Source organism: Rhineura floridana, chromosome 1 (assembly GCF_030035675.1).
Source record: "Rhineura floridana isolate rRhiFlo1 chromosome 1, rRhiFlo1.hap2, whole genome shotgun sequence".
NCBI lineage: Eukaryota > Metazoa > Chordata > Lepidosauria > Squamata > Rhineuridae > Rhineura > Rhineura floridana.
In genome coordinates this window covers 131,589,464-131,610,114 of record NC_084480.1, presented here as the reverse complement: position 1 = coordinate 131,610,114, position 20,651 = coordinate 131,589,464, and the positions used below count along the sequence as shown (strand labels likewise).

At 44.0% G+C, this 20,651-nt stretch overlaps 3 protein-coding genes across 3 annotated transcripts in view; 2 read left to right on the top strand and 1 right to left on the bottom strand.

The window, feature by feature from the left end:
- SLC46A2 (solute carrier family 46 member 2) overlaps positions 1 to 783 on the top strand; it is a 66,845-nt gene extending 66,062 nt beyond the window's left edge. The window contains exon 5 of the mRNA XM_061632489.1: positions 701 to 783. The gene's annotated coding sequence lies outside the window, so the exon portion shown is untranslated. The remainder of the gene's footprint in view (positions 1 to 700) is intronic.
- The window catches only part of SNX30 (sorting nexin family member 30), a 54,008-nt gene extending 36,561 nt beyond the window's left edge, over positions 1 to 17,447 (bottom strand). The window contains exon 1 of the mRNA XM_061632532.1: positions 16,879 to 17,447. Within this exon, the coding sequence (XP_061488516.1) occupies positions 16,879 to 17,049 (171 nt within the window). The 5' untranslated portion in view covers positions 17,050 to 17,447. The remainder of the gene's footprint in view (positions 1 to 16,878) is intronic.
- The window catches only part of LOC133387522 (maestro heat-like repeat-containing protein family member 7), a 30,980-nt gene continuing 27,287 nt past the window's right edge, over positions 16,959 to 20,651 (top strand). Inside the window, exon 1 of the mRNA XM_061632466.1 lies at positions 16,959 to 17,615. The gene's annotated coding sequence lies outside the window, so the exon portion shown is untranslated. The remainder of the gene's footprint in view (positions 17,616 to 20,651) is intronic.

Genomic DNA, 20,651 nt, shown 5'->3' with positions numbered 1-20,651 from the left:
TTTCTTTCCCCCGCTGCTTAACCTCAGTCATTGCATTGATAGTTGCTGCTATTAAAAATATAAACTTGGATGGCAGGTAGTACTTTACCTGTGGGATTCCTCCTCAGGCAGAAGTCCATCAATTCACTTGCCTGCTCCCAAGCAGTGAGCAACTCTTCCCCATCCAGCTAGTAACCCTGCACTTCCAGCAAAACCCATCCCTCCTTGCCTTCATAGAGATGGAAAAGAGGGGGTGGGCGGCTTTTCTTCCTGTCCTGGGAAAAACCAGCTCAGGAAACAGAAGCCACGCGGCTGCTCCATTGAAAACAAGGGGTTATATCCAGTGTTAGCAAGACTCCTGAGACCCACTGAAATTAATGGCATGACTAACTTAAACCCATCGATTCCAGTGGCCTACTCCACGTAGAACTTAATTGGATACAATGACGGCTTTTGTAGAAAACACCATCAGTGCCTTGCTGCCACCTCCTGAAAAAAGAGCAATGGGGAAGCCAGTCCTCCTGTTTGCCATGGAAAACCTGTGGAAGGGAAAGCAAGACAGTGTCTACCCACTTCCCCAAAGGCTTTTTCACTCAAAGGGTGGCAGCAACAGGTGGCCTCTGGGAATTTGAATGTGTGCACCACCCTGGGAAATCTCTTCCAAGCACAAGATTTCTATCAAGAGCATACTAAACAAAACTTTCTCTTTCCCCCCCAGAAGAACACGACTGCAATAGTCTAACGTATCATCGCTGTAACATAAATGCCACCAAGGATGCATCTGCTCTGCCACCCTATTTCTGACAACGGACAGCTAGATTTCCCCGGGTAGCTCCCTAGGGGTGTGAAAGCAGCGACCTTCTTCCATTTGTGCACAGCATCTGGGTTTAAGAAGCAAACTGCCTCTGAACACAGACAATCTATGTCACAGCTGTACATAACAGACACATAATGAGAAGACATGATTCATTAGAAAAGATAATAATGCTTGGAAAAACAGAAGGAAGTAGAAAAAGAGGAAGGCCAAACAAGAGATGGATTGATTCCATAAAGGAAGCCACAGACCTGAACTTACAAGATCTGAACAGGGTGGTTCATGACAGATGCTCTTGGAGGTCACTGATTCATAGGGTCGCCATAAGTCGTAGTCAACTTGGAGGCACATAACAACAACAACCACCCTGCATGAATTTGTCTAATTTTTAAAAAGTTGACCAAGCTGCCTGTTACTATCACCACATCTTGGGACAGTGAATTTTGCAAGTTAATTTTTTGAATGTGAAGACATTTCTGTCCTAGCTTTACTATCACTCATCTCCACCCAGCAATTCCAAGTTCTATTGTTATGAAAGGGCAAAAAGCATTTCTAACCCTAACACAGAATTAGAAATCAAGTCCCACTCCAATCAGTGAAACTTCTAAGTCATTTGGGCTGCTTGAGTGTTCAAGCTGATGTCTTGTTTTCTAGTGTCGGTATGCTTGAGTGTTGAAATCAAATTCATTTTCCTGAGTTTTCTCGAGGCTACTCTTTAAGTCTTATTTTAGGGATTGTTTGGTTTTCAGATTTTTGTTCTGTTTAGATTTTTTGTTCCTTACATATATCCAATTTTTTAAAGTATTAAGTAAAAAACCAAATTGTCAAATTATGTATGCAGTGAAGATTTTGAATTATATTCAATCCCATTTCCTATGTATGTATGGTTTTTATGTTTATAGCACCGCCACAGGACTACTCTGAGATACATCTGGCCTCTATAAAACATCTCTCAAGCACCTGACGTTTCCCCATCTTCTATGTTAGTGGTGCCTTCCCAGTTTTCTGGTAGTTCCTCTCTTTCACTGGTCATTGCCCACCTTACCATGAATGCCAGGGACACCTAGACTTTTATCAAGTTCCTGGACTAGTCGAGTGGATCATTTCAACAAAGCCAGCAAAAACTTCAAAAAGCCCACTAGATGTTTTCATAGCTTTTTTTAAGTAACATTTTTGAAGACATTTTGTTTTAATGTATTTTAAAGTTTGTTTTTATGATGTTTTAATGTTTTTAGTGCTTTTGTTTGCTGTCCTGGACTCCTGCTGGGAGGAAGGGCGGGATATAAATCAAATAATAATAATAATAAACATTAGTAGCCTACACAACTTATATACCAGTGCTACTCAAACAGTAGGCTAGGGCAGGGGGTTCCCAAACTGTGGTAATCACCAGTGGTCTGTACGTTTCACTCAGGTGATCTGTACCATGTCTGTAAAATACAATTAAAAATCACACAGCATCTAGCACAGGACATTACAATTGCTACAACAGGCAGAAAAAACATTAAATGGTCTGCCAAGACTCTTAGCAGTTTTCAAGTGGTCTATGGGGGGGGAAAGTTTGGGAACTACTGCGCTCGGGCACACTAAGGTCCCATGAGAGGAGCTGAAGAGGGGGGGAAATTAAGCCACCATAATGGAGGCATCAACTTACTCTGTGCCTGCCATGTGTAACATGGATCTCTCTGGCAAACTGATCCTCTTCTCTCTGCCAACACATGGACAGTAATACCATTCTAAAGAACAATGTAAGGATATATCTGGATGCCTGGATACAGCATGCACTACAGCCAACAGGTACAGGGAAATCCAAGAGCCAACACTTATCACCAAGAATGTATAACTGGTTATATCCCTGACTCCTGACTGGGCAAAGGATGACGTGTTGGGACACAGCTTTAACTGAGCTGCCTTCCAGTTCCAAAGGGGATGTATGCTGTTCCAAAGGGAACAGATGCATTTCACTATGTATCTGACTAGATAAGAATGGAGTCTGCCTCCCAATTTTAAGCCAGAGGGGAAAATGTCCTGGCTGCCAAACGTGTTTGGGAAATATGGCTTTGTATTAATAAATCATTCCCTGCCTCACATTCCCAGAACACCAAAACCATCAAGTCGCTGTGACTAATTCCCATAATTAGTCATCTGCTAATATTCTATAACCTGTTCCCCGTCTCAACTCTTTTTTTTGTCATTTGCCATCAATTCCCACAGAGCTATTTCAACAGCAACCCCAGGGAATTATTTCCAGTAAGCAGTCAGCACCACATAAGCTGCTCGTGTATGACAAGCTCCTTCACAACATAGCAGTCTAGGCTTGGCACGGGATGGGCCTCTGCATACACTTCTTTGCATTCTGCGCTTGCACAATACTTCCATTTATTAGATAGTTTAACATTTATGGCTAGAGTTCAATTACAAGAGTTCCAGCTTCACTAGAAAAAGTTCAGTGATTCCAATTACAAGTCACTGCTAAACCAGGCTACCTGCATGTCCGAGTCGATTATTTCTATGGTGATACTGCCCTCTCCGCAACATTCCTTAGAGAAGTGTTGAGAACAAACATGCCAGACAGTCACTCCAAAACTGGTGTAATGACACAGCTGCCTATGGAAAGGCAATGTGGGGATGCCAACCCATATACTAGAGCAAGTACATAAAAGGAGGTGGGGATGATCACGGGAAGCCAGCATGCAAGGGAAGTTCAGTTGAGCACCCTGACAGAATTAAAATTAAAAGATAACCAAAGGGACATATCCCTCACATCTGATCCTGAACCCATCTTAACACAGGGCAACTCTTGATGCCAACACAGGAAAAATCCACCCAAGACATAAATCCATGCATTACTATACAGAATCGGGATGGTTTTGCAACACGCAATCATACCGCATCTAAATATCATCCCCTGCTCTATGTTCCCCTCAGGAGCTTTAGTAATAAGCTGGTAATAATTGGTGACTTGTGGAGATCCAAGCTTACTTGTATGCATCCCTCCCAAAACCAATTTGGACAACCAAAAAGCATTCATAATTCTTTAACTTCATGACAAAAGTGGACAAGAATGGTTAGGATTTTAATCTAAACCTGTGTAACGACTATAACACACATCAACTTTCTGAAGCATCTTAGAAGTCCCTTCTTTCAAAGGACCCTCTCTCATACTTACTACCTTCTTCACATATCTGTCCTCTGCTCTTTTGGTTTCAGTCTGCTGCGTAGGATGTGTGTGGGTTTCCTCCTGCATTTTTTTAATTTTGTACTTCAACATTGTTGAAGGAGGCTGTGTGATGAGACCTTTATTACAAAAGCCTTCATTAGACCGCGCGGATCTTAACAACTTCCGCCCAGTCTCTAATCTCGCCTTTCTGGGCAAGGTGATTGAAAGGGTAGTGGCTGCTCAGCTCCAAGTTTCCCTGGATGAATTGGATTATCTAGACCCTTTTCAATCAGGCTTCAGGCTTGGTCATGGGACAGAGACTGCCTTGGTCGCCCTGCTTGATGACCTACGCCGTGCATCATACAAGGGGAGTGCATGCCTGTTGGTGCTGCTGGATCTCTCGGCGGCCTTCGATACGATCAACTAATGGTATCCTTCTGGACCATCTAGCTGGGACGGGATTGGGAGGCACTGTTTTACGGTGGCTCCGATCCTACCTGACAGGACCCAGAAAGTTGTGCTGGGAGACTACCGTTCGACTCCCTGGTCATTGGCCTGTGGGGTACCACAAGGTTCCATTTTGTCTCCCATGCTCTTTAACATTTATATGAAACCGCTGGGAGAGGTCATCAGGAGATTGAACCATTCCTGTTTCAGTCTCAATGACACAGACTTGTAAACTGGAAGATGCCTTTGTAAATACCTATTTTATGGCTACGACTTATTTGTTTTGTATTTGCTGGTCTTTGACCGAAATAATAATCAATCATCCTAAACTGTGCCTGGAGGCTGTGAAGGCCTGGATGTGGGCTAACAAACTGAAACTTAATCCAGACAAGACGGAAGTACTGTTGGTCAAGGGAAAAACTGCACCAGGGACGGGGTTGCAACCTGTTCTGGATGGGGTTACACTCCCCTTGAAGGAGCAGGTCCGCAGTTTGGGAGTCCTCCTGGATCCTGCCCTGCTGCTTGAGTATCAGGTGGCTGCGGCAGCCAGGAGTGCTTTTGGCCAACTCAAACTGGTCTACCAGCTGCGTCCATTCCTGGAGGCAGTTGACTTGGTCACGGTGACACATGCATTGGTGACATTGAGGCTTGATTACTATAACACACTCTATGTGGGGCGGCCTTTGAAAACGGTTTGGAAATTACAGTTGGTTCAAAATGCAGCAGCCAGAATGTTAACTGGAGCACGGCGCAGGAAGCATGTCACCCCTGTGCTTTATCGACTCCACTGGCTCCCATTTTGCTTCCAGGCCCAATTCAAAGTGCTGTTTCTGACCTTTAAAGCCCTAAACAGCCTTGGACCAATGTACCTGAGGGACCGCTTACGGCCATATGTACCTGCCTGGGATTTAAGATCAGCCGCCTCTGGTCTCCTCTGCGTGCCTGGAGTGAAAGACGTTAGACTGACAGGCACGCGGGAGAGAGCTTTTTCAGCTGTGGCCCCCAAGCTTTGAAACACCCTACCCCAAGAAGTCTGCTCTGCTCCCTCCCTGATGGTTTTCCGGAGACTTCTGAAAACGAACTTATTCCGGAGAGCCTTTGGGAGGGACTGAAGGTAGAGCCTGACACTGATTTTATGATTTTATGCCTTTTACGTTAAATTTTACCCTTGTAGTCCCCTTTAGTACCACTCCCTATATATATGTATATATGTGTATGTGTGTGTGTGTATTGTATTTTATGAATTTTAATTGTATTTCATGTATTTTAATTTATTTTAATGTTTTTGTGATTTTATTGTTTACAATGTTATTATGTACGTGTATGATTTTATTTTTGTAAGCCGCCCTGAGTGCCCTATTATAAGGTAGAAGGGCGGGATAGAAATATTTTAAATAAATAAATACTTGTTTATTTGCTTATCTCTAAAATACTTAATAAAAAGCTCATATGTCAAATTAAAAACTTTAAAAAGGGAATCATGCAGCTTTGGCACTACATGAAAAAATCAATTTCCTTGTACCTGGCCCACTCCAGTGCTTTTATTTTACAAGACAGAGGGAAACCCTTAAGATGTCCCCACGGCTTTAAAAGTTATATATCTTTGTCTGGACTGCATCCAGCAAGAGTCTGCAGTTAATCAACTTTATCCTCTTTAGCCAATATCAATATGGGGGAAGCTACCATTACATATTAAAGGGATAGAGAAATAATTCATCCTGAAAAAAGCTAAGCAGCAATTCCGTTAAACCTGACAGAACATGAAATATAGCTTCCCCGCCCCTGCCAACCCATAAGCCTGTCACTGCTTTGAAAATCTTCCTATCCTCACATGAGGGACAACTGCATGGAGCCTGGTAGTTGATGCTACAGAATTTTTGGATCATCAATTATCAAAATGTCCACTAAATAAAAGGATCTAGAAGGAGTACATTTTATTTCAAAAGTGAAATTCTAGCCTGTAAGAACAAAATAGCCCTGCTGGATCAGACCAAAAGGCCCATCTAGTGCAGCCTTCTGTTCTCACGGTGGCCAACACTTTTGGGAAGCCCACAAGCAGGATATGAACATAATAATGCTCTCCTACTCATGATGCTTAGCAACTGATCATTCAGAGGAGTACTGACTGGCACTGGAGGAAATACAGCCATCATTAGTAGCCTGTATGGTTGCCAGCTTGTTTCTGGGCCCAGTTTAAGTTGCTCACACTAGTGTTTAAAGCCCTAAACAACCTTCTCCCCAAATATTTGAAAGACCATCTCCCTTCCTTATAGACCCTCTCAGTGTTGAGATCAGCAGAGGGGGCCCTTTTGGTAATTCTGCCACGCTCAGAGGTTGGGGGTGGCCCGGGAGAAGCCATTCTCTGTGGCAGCTCCTAAGCTGTGGAACTCCCTCCCTTCTGAGGTGCATCTGGCAATCTCACTGTATAGCTTTAAGCAAATGCACCTCTTCACCCTGACCTTGGACACCCAAGTAGAGATGCAAGCGATGGGGGGAAAATGGTTTTTTCCAGAAAAATGGAAATTTTTAGAAAAATTGAAAAAATGCAATGTTAGCACTTTTTATAGATTGAAAATCACTTCAGGAACATAAAATGTAGTTATGTACAAGTTGGTTTGGCATAAAAGTATCACATTTGGTATATTAAAAGTACATTTTATTCAAACAATTATTACAAATTGAATCTACTTTTTTAAATTTTTACTTTTTTTGGTAACACATGGATCTACAAGCTCCTGAACTGTAAGGAACACCTGAACTGTAAGGAACCTCTTTCGTTTTGCCAGTTTATGAGCAGCAGGCAAAAAACGATTAAAAAAAAAACAGAAGAAACCATCAACATTAATAACAAAGAAAATTATTTGTCTCCGCTAGTCTACAGCGTCAAGCAGACATAAAGCATCCATTCCCATAAAAAGAACTGACAAAAATGGGAGGACCAAGATTCAATGAAACATTTCATTCATCATGCTAAAATAAAACATTACATAATCCATTTTTCTTTGTTTTTTTCAATTTTTCAGAAAAAACAAAAAAGGCTTTGTAAAAAACCAGTTTTTCTTAATTTTTTCTGGGTTTTTTTCCAGGCCTTCACATCTCTACACCCAAGACATAAATTTTGAGGACTCACAGTTTTTAACACTGTATTTTAAGGTTGCTGTAACCTGCCCTGGGACCTCTGGGTGAAAGGCAGGCAATAAATACTAACAATAATATAAAAGAATTTTTTTAAAAAAAAAATAGGCCAGAGTGCTTAATCATCTACATGCAGCAGTTTTTGTACATTTGATTAGTAATATTATAGTACTTTTTCTGAAAATATTATTTTATTTAATAGAATTTACATACTGCTGGATCATCTATAACCTCCAAGCAATTTTTTCAACCCAAACCGGGGGTATCTTAAGACTTGTAAAAAATGTAATTATTTTATACTGTCTATGACGGACTTGTAAGTATGCCAGAATTTTATTAATCTGCAAAAAAAATTACTAGCCTGCTGGGGCTGGCAAAGGTGGGATAGAGAGCTGCATTTCTATGCTGGGCATTGTGGGAGGGAGGCTTCCTTTCTCTTGTAGCCCACTTTCTATGCAGGGCCCAGAAGAAAGATTGCTCTGTCCCTCTTCCAGTGGCTGCATGGAATTCCTAGTAGCCTACAGCTACCAAGGCTGCATAATGCTGCAAAAATAAATCTAAAGTCATCAATAAATGACATTGGAAATATTACTCCTGGCACAAAAGTCATCACAGCAGTGATGGGAGACAACTCCCACAAACACTTGCACCAGAAAGGTTACATTAAGTCTTTATGCCAAGGAATATACACTTAGCCAAAAAAAAGAGCCCTAAAGATTTTACCATTTGCAGTTTTGGTGAATACTTATTGGTACTTATCACAAGTCTAGTGACAAGCTGGATACTGGGATTGTGGGCGACAGCTCTCTTCAAGACAAAAGCCCTTTTTGCAAGTTGCCTTCAGGTTTATACTAAGTGGAAGGAGAGGAAGGGAGAGTACCATGGCTGCTGGCATTTAGCCCCTTGCAAGCCCCACTCCTGCATGCTCGGCAGGTTAGCAAAGACGGCTTTCCTTCCACACGCTTAATAGCAGACATGCAAAAAAAAAAAAGGCCAATACTCCTCAGCATTAATAGAATGCATTAGATCAGAGGTTTTCAAACAGTGGTTTGTGGCATGGTGCTCCATTCAGATGGTCTGTAGAAGGGTTGCAGATCAGTTGAGAATCTGCGCTTTATGTTTTTGTTTTTGACAACAGAGATCAAGGTTGTTTTGACAAGGATCAGACTTATCCAGTGGGGAGGCTAACATAAGATGGTTGTACAGTCTACCAATTTCTCTACAATTTACCAGTTAAAACAGCCCTTCTCAGTGGCCTGGCCTAGGGTCCATGGCTTTCATATCACAGCACTGTTTTTCATGCTGATGCCAGCACTGAAGGAAGACATTAAGTGAAGTGCTGAGACTCCCAGCAATTTTCAAGCGGTGCACACACAAAAGAGTCTGGAAAATTGCTTCATTAGATCATTCAAAGCATTTCACAGACCCTGTCTCGTGACTCCTTGGAACAATCCAGTAAGGTGGATCAGTATTGCTATCCTTGTTTTTACATATGGAGAATGAAGGCAAAGAGAGTAACTTGCAAGTTTGTGGCAGAAACAGATTTAAACTGGGGACCTCCTAGTTCACACCTAAGTTGCCAGTAGTACCACACAGACTATTAAGCAGAAACCACTTGCATACAATTGTTTCAAGCTTAGTCAACGCAAGGATGCATGCTTATAGGTGCAGACAGTACACTTGATATATACACAAGATGGCAGGAATAACAATACTATTGCATACACAATAGCATTGTTATGCCTGCCATTACTTGTACATGTCAAGTTGCTCCAGAACAATGCTTTCCTACTGCAGTTTCCCCAGACGTCAGGACATAAGTTAAACGATTGGTTCTTTTTAAAAGGTAGTTTTGTGTGCCATGACTACTAGGCAGTCTCTCTGGGGCAAATTACATATTTTAAAGTACACCTGCAGGTAACACTCGCTTAATGGCCATTTCATTGACCCCCTCCCAAGGAAATTTTGCATTTTCCAAGAAAGAAGCAGGAGGAGTGATGGGCTGTTTAACCCTATCCCTTAGATTAGAATTTACACCAGCTTCTTTATGTCATATGTCATTTTACAACAGTCCCATAACAAAATTCCTGGGTGGATTATAATAAAGCCAAAAAAAATTGAAACACAAAGGCACTGAACAATTAAACAAAAGTGTATAAATATAGCAGAACTTGCTACTCCCCCAAACTTACAAACAGATTTAAAACAAAACAGAGGGCCAGAATACCCAAATTATTGAAAGAGGCTGGATGAACAAAAAGCCTCGCACCAAAAAGTCCACAAAGTTGGTGCCACTACCATAAAGTTACCCACCTCCCTTCATTAAGGGGACCCACTAGGAGCAGGGCCACTGCATATGGTTCAAGCAGGTACATATGGAAGGCATAACTTGGTAACTTTTGGGTAACTTGGTCCCAATCATTTAGGGGTTCAAAGGTTAAAACCGGCACTTTAACTTTTGCCCATAAATGGAGTGGGAGCTGACAAAATAAAGATGTAATATGGTCAAGACACCCAGTCCCACTGAATGATGGCATGTTCCTGACCTAGACTGAATGCAGTTTCTGGAACATGTTTTAAAGCAGCCTCACGCACAACATGTTGAAATAATCCTACCTGGAGATTACCAGCGCATGGGTAATTGTGCCCAAGCTATCTCCAACCAGACAAGGTCTCCACATATCAACCAAAACCATGGGTTGCCAACAAAACCATGGGTTGCCATACACCTGTAAAAGCCTTCCTGGCTGAAATTAGGCTTGAAAAAAGTCTTCTATTGTAGCTGAGAGAAGGCTGTTCTCAAGCCTAATTGTGGCGCAGGGTGTAATTTCAAGGAGGGGGGTTACAACTGGGAAGAGATCATTCTCGTTTCCTTATTTGTGACCTCCCATACCACCATTATGCTTCAGATTCTTTCAAGCCATATAATGGTGTGATTTGGGGGGGGTCACAGCTGAGGGGGGAAGGGTTTCCTGCCCTCCCCAACTATGGCACCCAAACTGAAAACAAACATACCCACCCTTCAATTAGTCTGGGGAGGGGAGCTTCCTACTGGGGCCAACAGAAGGCAGCTTTTTCCAAACCTAACTGCAACAGAGGAGGGACAATTTGGGGGGCTGTGACTGGAAAAGAAAGACTACATCCTTCCCACCCCAGCTGAGATCCCCCTGAAATTGCCTCTCTTTGCTGTAATAAGGGTTGGGGGAAAAGCTTTCTATTGGTTCAAACAATAGAAGATGTCCACGCCCCCATTTTTTGCAAGGGGTGATCTTCCTGGAGAGTGCAGCTGGAGAGGAAAGGTTGACTCGTGCCTGCACATTCCAGCAAGATCAAAAAGCAAACAATTTTTTCAAGCCTAATTGCTGGTTGAGCTGAGGGAGACACTGGGTGTGCAAGTGTGGTTGCAGTGAGTGTGCAGTGTTCAGAGTAGTTTCTTTGGTTTTCAAAATGTGTCCACAGGCCAAAAAAGTGGGACTAAGCTGATAAAAACCAGTTACCCCCTATATTTATATACCTCGGGCACCGTGAAGGCAAGTGGTTGGTTCTCCTCATTAATCTCCCCCTCAAAATCATATTGTTTCTCCATTGTAAGTCAATTAATTTGCAGTGGAAGTGGCCACTGAGCTAACTTTGCATGCTGATTCACTGCAATACTTCTTTTGACCATCAAGATCAGAGCAAAATCACCAATCTAGCTCTGGTTTTTATAGCTACTTCTTAGGATGCTATTTGTTTTATGTAGGTTCATAAAAAGGTCTGGGGAAGTGGATTCACAACCCATACTGAAAGTTCCATATTTCCAGACAGTTAAACAATGTGCCATTAGCAGAACAACAGAAATAATATTTTTTAAAAAATTAGCCACACACACAAACAGGTGGCATCTAGTTATGGAGTACTCATAGCCACAGCAACAGCTCATGAAATACTGAAATACTTTTCACTAAAAATACTGAAAAGAGAGACTATAAAATTGAGATGACTTCCTCCTTGGAAAGAATGCAACTGAGTTATAAGGAGAAACAGACTAATGATGCCTCTTTCTGTCTGCAGTTTTGCCATGTGCCCTCAGGATCATCTTTAGGACACCTTTTTAATTCAGAAGATGCTTATATTCAAATAGCTTCCAGTCTGCGTCTGTGTTAAATTGCTTTTAATATGTCTTTTAATATCTTTAACCCTTTTTTAAAAAGAAAAGTTTTAAAAGTTTTTTTAATGTTTTTAACGTTGTTTTGTTTTAATGTATTTTAAGGTCTTTTTATGATGTTTTAAAGTGTTTTTGGTGTTTGTTTGCCGCCCTGGGCTCCTGCTTGAAGGAAGGACAGGTTATAAATAAATAAATAAAGGAAAGACAGAAGAGCTTTGCTGTGAAATCTGAAGGTGTAACAAGTTTTTTTAGTCATGATCTGAGTGGTGAGAAGCCAAGTCACCAAAAATAAGGAGAAAAAGCTGGCAACGCCTTCATTGCCCTTTCTTCCATTCCATTCCTGCCACTCCAAGAGAATAGTGTGCAACATTTCAAGGTTACAAGGAAGCCATGAGATGGAGGGTGATGAGTTATGCTCACTAGACATCAGTAGAAGGTAAGTGGGACTTGCCACAAAATGATGCACTGTGAAGTGCTCCTGTTCAGGGTTCCAGGTTCCAGCCAGCAAGCAAGCAATGCCATTTTCCAGGATACTCAATTCAACATCTTTCCAAACACTTGGTGCTTCTCTCCCTTTTGGGTTGTTCTTTTTTTACATGTTTTTCATTCTTCTGCAAACCCTGGGTTTCCATCCTAGCCTGCCAATACCTCTGCCTTATGCATGGATAGTGTTGTCTTGGATACACAAGGATCAGCACTAGCTATTTGCAGAGATGAGGCAATTTCAGGCCGGAGCAGCCCTGTCAAGGCCTCTCCATCCAGTCCTCAGGCCTGAACCACATCTCTGCTCGAGGCCTGCTCTCTGTGAGTGTAACTGCCTGGCTAGAATCTGGCTGTGATAATGCCTCTTGCTTCCCTGTATGGAGGAGGGAAAGGAAGGGTGTGTGGAGAAGCCTCCAATTCTTGCACGGCTAGAATTAGCTGGCTGCACAAAAATAAGTGTTGCATCTGTTGCTCCACCTACCTTTTGCCTCTGGGCCCATACCCTACTGGCATGCAACCCCAAGAAGGTTGTCCATGAAGGAATGCAATCCCTCGGGCTGGAAAGGGTTTCTTGCCCCTGCTATGCAGAATATGCTTTCCAGGCATATATATATTTACATTTGTTATGTTATGTTACATTTTATTTCTAGGCCGCCTTTCGGCCAAATAGGCCCCCAAGGCGGCTTACACACAAATAAAAATACAAATACAAAATGCAAATAAAAACAATACAATTTACAAAATAAAAAAATCAAACTAACAAAGTCCTAACATCTCTAAAAAAACAGGAGCAGCAAACCAAAAGCATTAATCTTCCTGGCAAAGGGCAGTCCCCAGAAAAATGTCACTAAGAGCAGGGGTGGGGGGCAAAGCAGGTGGAAAAGCATGCCCCTTGATGGTCCCAGCACAGTCCCATTCCTGCAGCAGCATGTCTCAGCCTGCAGCTCCTCCTGATAAGGCCCAGGCAGAGGGGTGGGGCAAGACAGATAGAAATGCTTGCCCCTTGATGGTCCCAGCAGTCTCATCCCTGCAGCAGCACGTCTCAGTCTGCAGCTCCTCCTGATAAGGCCCAGGCAGAGGGGTGGGGCAAGACAGATAGAAATCCTTGCCCCTTGATGGTCCCAGCAGTCTCACCCCAGCAGCAGTACCTCTCAGTCTGCAGCTCCTCCTGATATGGCCCAGCAGAGGGGTGGGGCAAGACAGATAGAAATGCTTGCCCCTTGATGGTCCCAGCAGTCTCATCCCTGCAGCAGCATGTCTCAGCCTGCAGCTCCTCCTGATAAGGCCCAGGCAGAGGGGTGGGGCAAGACAGATAGAAATGCTTGCCCCTTGATGGTCCCAGCACAGTCTCATCCCTGCAGCATTTATGTTAGCAGCTAGAGACAAGGACAACCTAGCAGGTCAAAACTGATACTTACTAGCTAGGACTGATGCCTTCAAGAATCACTCACAGATGCCTACCAGCCAAGTACAGAGAATCATAGAATAGTAGAGTTGGAAGGGGTCTATACAATTCAAATCAAAGCAGAAATTGGACTGCAATGACAAACCTCATATGGCTGCCACACAAGAAGGATTCTCCTAATGCCAACCTCTAAGCAAGGAAGGAACCATGTTCCAAAGTATGTTATAATGACAAAGATCAAAAACTGCCTACCTCTGCTTCTTAGCAGGTAAAGGCCACAAAAACAGACCTCAGTGAGTTTCACCGTCCCCACACTTTAAGGAAGAGGCACAACTTTCAGGCCCAAATCCTGGTAATTCCAGGAAAACGTCTTGAAGAGACCTTTTTATGCAGGCCTAATGGGAGATCAGCTGCCTTACTATATGTAGGGCTGCTAAACTGTTGTCAAACACAGTCAAGGTGCCAACATTTATTCCAAACAGGGAAAGCAACCATAGGCTCAACTGTATTAATATAAAGGTTTGGTCCTGAAACAAGCTAGCGGCTTCTGAACACATGCAAAGTGCATCTTTCTATATGACTTATTCCACATATATGGGGGGGCCTGGTCAGGTGTGATCCCAAACTCCTCTCCTAATTCTGTTGGCTGAAGTCACACCCCTGTTATTCCTTGCCTCTGGACAAAGCCACAGAAGAAAGGGAGACTGCTGACATTACCCTATAAGGCTGGGGGAGATACATTCTTCCCAAGCCAATTAACACAGGAGGCTCCAGAAGATGAAAAGGCCAACGCTGTCCACAGGAAGCACAGGAAGGAGCGACAACAGCAACTCATCTGATCTAGAGCTTCCAATGTTACCAGAGTAGCAAGGAAAGGGCGAATGCCACAGCCGCAGCTCCCACACCGCTAAGAGTGAACAAACTGCGGGTCCTAAACTCACTGTTCATGACTAAAAAGGAACAGAGTTTGCTTTGAGCAAAGTTCCTAGGAACTCCAGGAATCTGCACGGATTCTGACCAGGGCAGTTACACAAAGGTCCCTTGAATGGCAAGTTAGGGTGAAAAGGGTTCCCCGAAGCTGGAAATCCACTGGCTTACTGTCAAAGTAAGTAATGTATCATAGGGCAATTCAAACATCATCATCATGTAGCCAAGTGTAAGGAATTGAGACCTATTATTTGTTCACACACCTGATGTATGATCAATTTCTCATGGGAAGCCAGTTCCATGATGCACCACAAAGTGGAACTGCCGCTTGTGTAAAGCTCTCCCGCCTGCTGCTTAATTATTATACTGCCCATGTGCAGCTGTTAAAACCAAAACAGATCTGAAGGGTTTCGAGCTAGCACAAGGAACACACACTCACACCCCACACAGCATTCATCCAAGTCTGGATGGCTCTTCACCAATTTATTTTGCAGTGCCCCCTCTGACTAGTTCTGAAAAAGGGCACAAAGTAAGTTCACTTGTTGCCAGACTCCTCAAGACAGCAAGCACATAACCTCTATTCGCCTGGACAAAGCTACGAAGCTGGACTGTTTCCAGGAGAGACAGTGTGGTGTAGTGGTTAAGGTGTTGGACTACGACCTGGGAGACCATGGTTCGAATCCCCACATAGCCATGAAGCTCACTGGGTGACCTTGGGCCAGTCACTGCCTCAGCCTCATGAAAACCCTAGTCATAGGGTCGCCATAAGTCAGAATCAACTTGAAGGCAGTACATTTACATTTTTGGACTGTTTCCACTTAACCCTTCTTGGGTGAACACAGGAACCAGCTTCAGTACTCAGGGAGCTGGCAATCAGAGGAACATTGCAGACTGCTCCATTAGGGCAAACAAAGCACTGCCCCACCAACTTCAGCCGCTCCGCCCACACTACCCCCCCACCTGCCTACTTAGAACCAATCAGAGAGTGGCTCTGCATGTCATTGTCCCTGGCGACCAGTCTGAATGGGCACCAGTCATCACTGCATAGGAGGCACCAGCTGAAGTGAGGTACTCAGCACACGGGGGAGAAAACTGGAGTGGGTCTTGGGCAGGGAGCAATGCTGCTGCTCCCTACATACTTCCAAGAGTTTGGTTTTCAACTGGAGATTGCAAGCTGCTTGCGGAGGAAGTGCCTCAAGAAGTAGGATATAAACTTTTAAATAAATAAATGTATACTACTGTTAACTAGGTTAATACTTGGACTTCCCTACCAAGTTCTTTAGACAATATACAGTTTGGGTTCTCAAAAACCAGTTTCCCAGACATATACAAGCCATTTGCAGTTGGCTAAAAGTACTCCAGGGTATCAGCAAATATTATTACTACTGGCACTGATCATCTCTGCTTCTTCGCGTTTCCTAAAGGTGGAAGCAAAGTAACAGAAAAAGCTAAGAGATGTGTTTCCTAGGAACCTTTTCAATAGAAAAGGGTTTATTGTGGACACACGTAACTGGCACCAGGGTTGGATAGTTTTTAAATATATCGTAAACTGCCTTGGGAGAGCTTGCCTTAAAGACAGAAAAGAAGCCACTCAAGTAGATGAAATCAATCAAGGCAAGGTGCACGCACCAATTCACACAAACTGGTACACAGGGAGAGTGCTTGGCAGTGAACCAGAGATTGCTTCACGGTGCTGACAGCTTGCAAAGCAGCCTGCATTTATGACAACACTGCAAAACCTGCCAACTAAGAGACCACCACACAAGCCTCCTCAGCACACTTTTAACTTGTTAGTCAACACCATCAGATCACTAGATTTTACTGCATTCCTGCTACACGTGTAAACAGAAGTTGCTGTTCTATTCTTTCCTTGGTCCCATCAGAATACAGCGCCAGGGTCAAAACAAAAACCCAGAGCGATCCCTACCAGCCACTCACTCACCCCACTAAGGAACTTGAGCAATTTAAATTCATCAGACAGGAAACAACAAGGGAAAAAGAGAAACATTGGAAGAGGGCGGAGGGAAAAGAGATTCCCACTATTTCATCATCTTAACAAAGGGGGCAAGATATTTGTTCACGGCCAATAGTACTACCCCTCCCCTTGCACACAAATCCCCTTATCTTTGTCTCTTTGCTACCCGAACAGAGCAATCCTGCAAGTCTACGCGGAACAAAGGATCGCAGCCTGGAGTGACCCGATGTCCAGGCAAGGCAAAGAAACCCTAACACAAAAAGCGGGGCCCGAGGACAATCAACACAAACTATCACGTACACCAGGAGCCAAATAGGAACCCTAAGCCCAGCTCTCGCTCACAGCCGCCTCCGTGGCCTCACCCCTCCCCGCCCGCAGGCCCCTGCGAAAGGGTTGCCGCTGCTACCTTATCGGCGATGCTGCGAGGCAGCTTCAGGTCCGGGCTGGGCGTAAGCTCCGCGCCCGCCTCCTCGCTACTGGAGGCGGCCAGCGGGTGCGGCATATCCCGCAGGGACTTGGGTCCGGAGGAAGGCAGCGCCTTGGGAGTCCCCGCCCCGCCGCCCGCGGCTGCAGACATAGCAGAGGCGGAGCAGCGGGCGAGGAACCCCCGGCCCAAGCAGGAAAAAGGGGGCGCCTCCGAAAGCCCGTCCAGCAACTGAGAGGCCGCTCGGGATCCGCCTCGTTGTCTCCAGCCGCCGCCTCTGCTCTCGGGCAGGTCGAGCAGCGGGGCGGCGGTGAGCGCAGGGACAGCAGCAGCACGCGCCTTCGCCCGCCCGGCTGCCCCTTTTCAGGGCCCGGAATCGCCGCGGCCACCACCTGACATCCTCAGGCAGGAAACTGCCCCCGCTCTTCTCGGAAAGACGCGGAAGATAGAACGTAGCGGCAGCAGCAGCACCCACAGCGCCTACACCCGGAGAGACTAAGAGCCGAGGCTCCGCCCCCTCTGCCGGAGAGCCGGCAGCCATAGGCGGAGGGACCTGCAGCAGCCGCTTCGGCTCTTTCCCTCGGCGTCCCCCGTTTGTCGGGGCAGTTCCTATTTTCTTGCGTCTGGCCCCTGGCAAAGCTACCTGTGCGTCCACGCTTTTCTCTAGCACGCGCACGCATTCCTATTTATCAGAGGCGCTCCCTGTTTTCTTGACCCTGGTGAGTTAGGCTGCATCCCCGCTTACCTGGGAGTAAGCCCTGTTGAATTCAGTAGGGCTTGTTTCGGCGTAGGCGTGGTTAAGATCGCGCTGTTACTGTCCCTATTTTTGAGTTTTGGGAAGACGGTGGGGGTGTTATTAAACATGTTACGGATATATGCGTACACACACGTGCATTAGTTACTACTAACGGGGGGAGAGTATCCTCCTTTTTCCGTGTCTCTTAGAGCTGGTCACCCAGGCAGTCATGATTTCTGCACGTGCGAACGGACCAGCACGCCATCCCTAGAACGTCTGCATCCCCCATCACCTCAGTTTCCTAAGATGGCTGTATGTCTCAAAGGGATAAAAAGATTGGCCATTTCAGTTCTCTCAGTTTCTCATTTTTCCAATCTTAAATACGGTTTTCAACATTTCTGCGGCAATTTACAATTTTTTTTAAATCCTCATGAAAATTCTCAAGGATTTAGTGCTTATTTCTCCTAATAAACAAGTTTGATTAATGCACACATTTTTGCAAGCCATTTCTCGTCATATAATGCATTTCTGCACACTGTTTTCACTCATATACTTATTTTTATGTCACTTTCCCTAATGTATGCATTTTTGTAAACATTGGTTGGCGAGCTGCATTGCCAAATTTGAATAAGTTCAAATTTCAAGGGATGGATGTATTTCAGTTCTCATTCTTTTGGAAAGTGTGAATTTGGTACATTCGGCTCAAAATGCGAGCTGAATTAAATTTCTTGTCTGTCCCTAATCTCTCATCACCTTCGTTTTTCAATGCAGTCAATCCATACATGCAGCTGCAAGCCACTAAAGGTGTTTGTGGCAGTTCCATGTGTTTTGGGGACAGGGGGACTTGGGCATGACTGCCTTCAGTTGGTTCCCCTTCTCTGAGCAGATCCACCTCCTCCTCATCTCAGGCACCACAGCCTATTTATTTGCCCCTGCCTCTGGACCCAATCCAAAGAAACACCCAGAGGGAGAGTGCAACACAGGTGGGGGAGGATATGTCATCTCCTCACTCTTGTCACTGATTTTGCGCTCAGAGACGACAGGTGAACATACCATCAGGACCAGGTTGAAGTGGGAGGGCCCTGATGATGTGTGGGCCTCAGCAGGTTCCAGTGATGCCAACCCCTGACACCAGCCCTGTAAGGCCAGGTTCTCACAAGCAATTACTGTACATTTGACTATATGGCAGCTTACCACATAATCCTAATCATGTTACTCAGAAGTAAGTCCTAGTGAATTCAAAGGGGTTTGCTCCAGTCCTAGATAAGCAAGGTTAGGATTGCAACTTTAATACATTGACCTGTATCAAAATACAGGGTATATCAGAAGATGTGTGGGAATATGGACATTCCCTCTGTGGTGCTATCTCTGCAATGGCTTATCTAACTGGATTTCAAATCTCCATGTAAAGAATGAGAGGTTTAAGAATAGAACAATGCTTTAAGTGTAAAGATAATTTGTAATGATTTTTTAAAAAAATACAAACAAGGATATGAAAATACTGTTTCAAATATTTGGGGACAAAGTTGTTTAGGGCTTTAAACACTAGCGCGAGCACCTTACAATAAGCCCAGAAAATACTGCCCACAGGGTCAAAAGTGTTGCACATGAATGCTCTATAAACGTTTCATGTATCATAAGTAGGGTTGCCAGGCTCCATATTGTGGTTTTTCCCATTACAATGTTGCAAGAACACCTGCACTTTTGGCTAACTTTCTCTTCTCCTAAAGATACAGGATCAGTCTCAGGCCCTGAATCTGGCAACCCTAATCATACGTAAAACAATCCTTCCCCTTGAGACACCTACTTTCCCACAAAATTGAGAGCCCTATGGATACACCATGAAGTAAGCCCTGGATACTCTGTAATAAAAACAACAGATTGTGTGTAACGCTGTTGTGTGGCCTGTGCTACACCTGCAGAAGCCCTGTCCTCTTTTGCACTTGGCCATGCTAGCCACAGACCTGAACTTACAAGATCTGAACAGGGTGGCTCATGACATGCTCTTGGAGGTCACTGATTCATAGGGTCGCCATAAGTTGTGGTCGACTTGGAGGCACATAACAACAACAATGCTAGCTGGCAAACAAACATTCTTGTCTCATTTCCTAAATATTAGGAAATTGCCCTCCCAGCAACATGTTTCAGCCAGCTCCCCTCCTGTCTGAGCAAAAACTCTTTCCTCCAATCATTATTTTAATAGCTGTACTAATAAATATTATTAATATTATTCTTTTAAAATGCATATATTTTTACTCATTTTCACTTTCTGTGTCTCATTTTCATACACACACACACACTTCATTCATCAAAACAAGGAATAATCCAGTGTTTTAAGTGACTCAGGAACCATAAGTTTCAATACCACATAGCAAAATATCCAAGATCCATTAACTGAAATTTATTTCTTATTGTGAATGTAAATTTAACATAGTGCGCTCTCTCTCACTCCCCCTGTGTTTTTCTGCTTGCTAATCTTTAATGGTTTTCATTTGATTCAAATTGACCTCTTTGGACCTTGGTTCTGATACATATTAGGCTTAGTTTATATATGACACTATGTAGTGTAGTCAAAACTTTACTTAAATCAAAATACCAAGAGATAATGAGCTATGTATTCTAGGATGTGTAGACAGGAAAGATAACATCTTGCTGAAGTGACCCAAAAGACTTCAAAATGGGAGACTTTTCTTTACAGGTCACCATAGAAATGCCAATAAGTCAGAATTTTAATGGCTTTACCAATGAAACTATATTTCTGGGTTGGAGAACCTGCAGCCCTCCAGATGTTGTTGATCTTCAACACCCATCATCCCTCAGCATTACCTATGCTGGGTGGGGCTGATTGTAGTTAGAGCCCAACAATGTTAGGTTGCAGATTCCTCACCCCTGCTGCATTTGATCATATAATTGGTATGATAAGCCAGTCAATTCTAGATCGGTCCCAGATTTCCTTCTGCATAGACCACTTGAAAATTGCCAAGGGTCTTGGTGGACCACTTCATTATTTTTCTGCCCA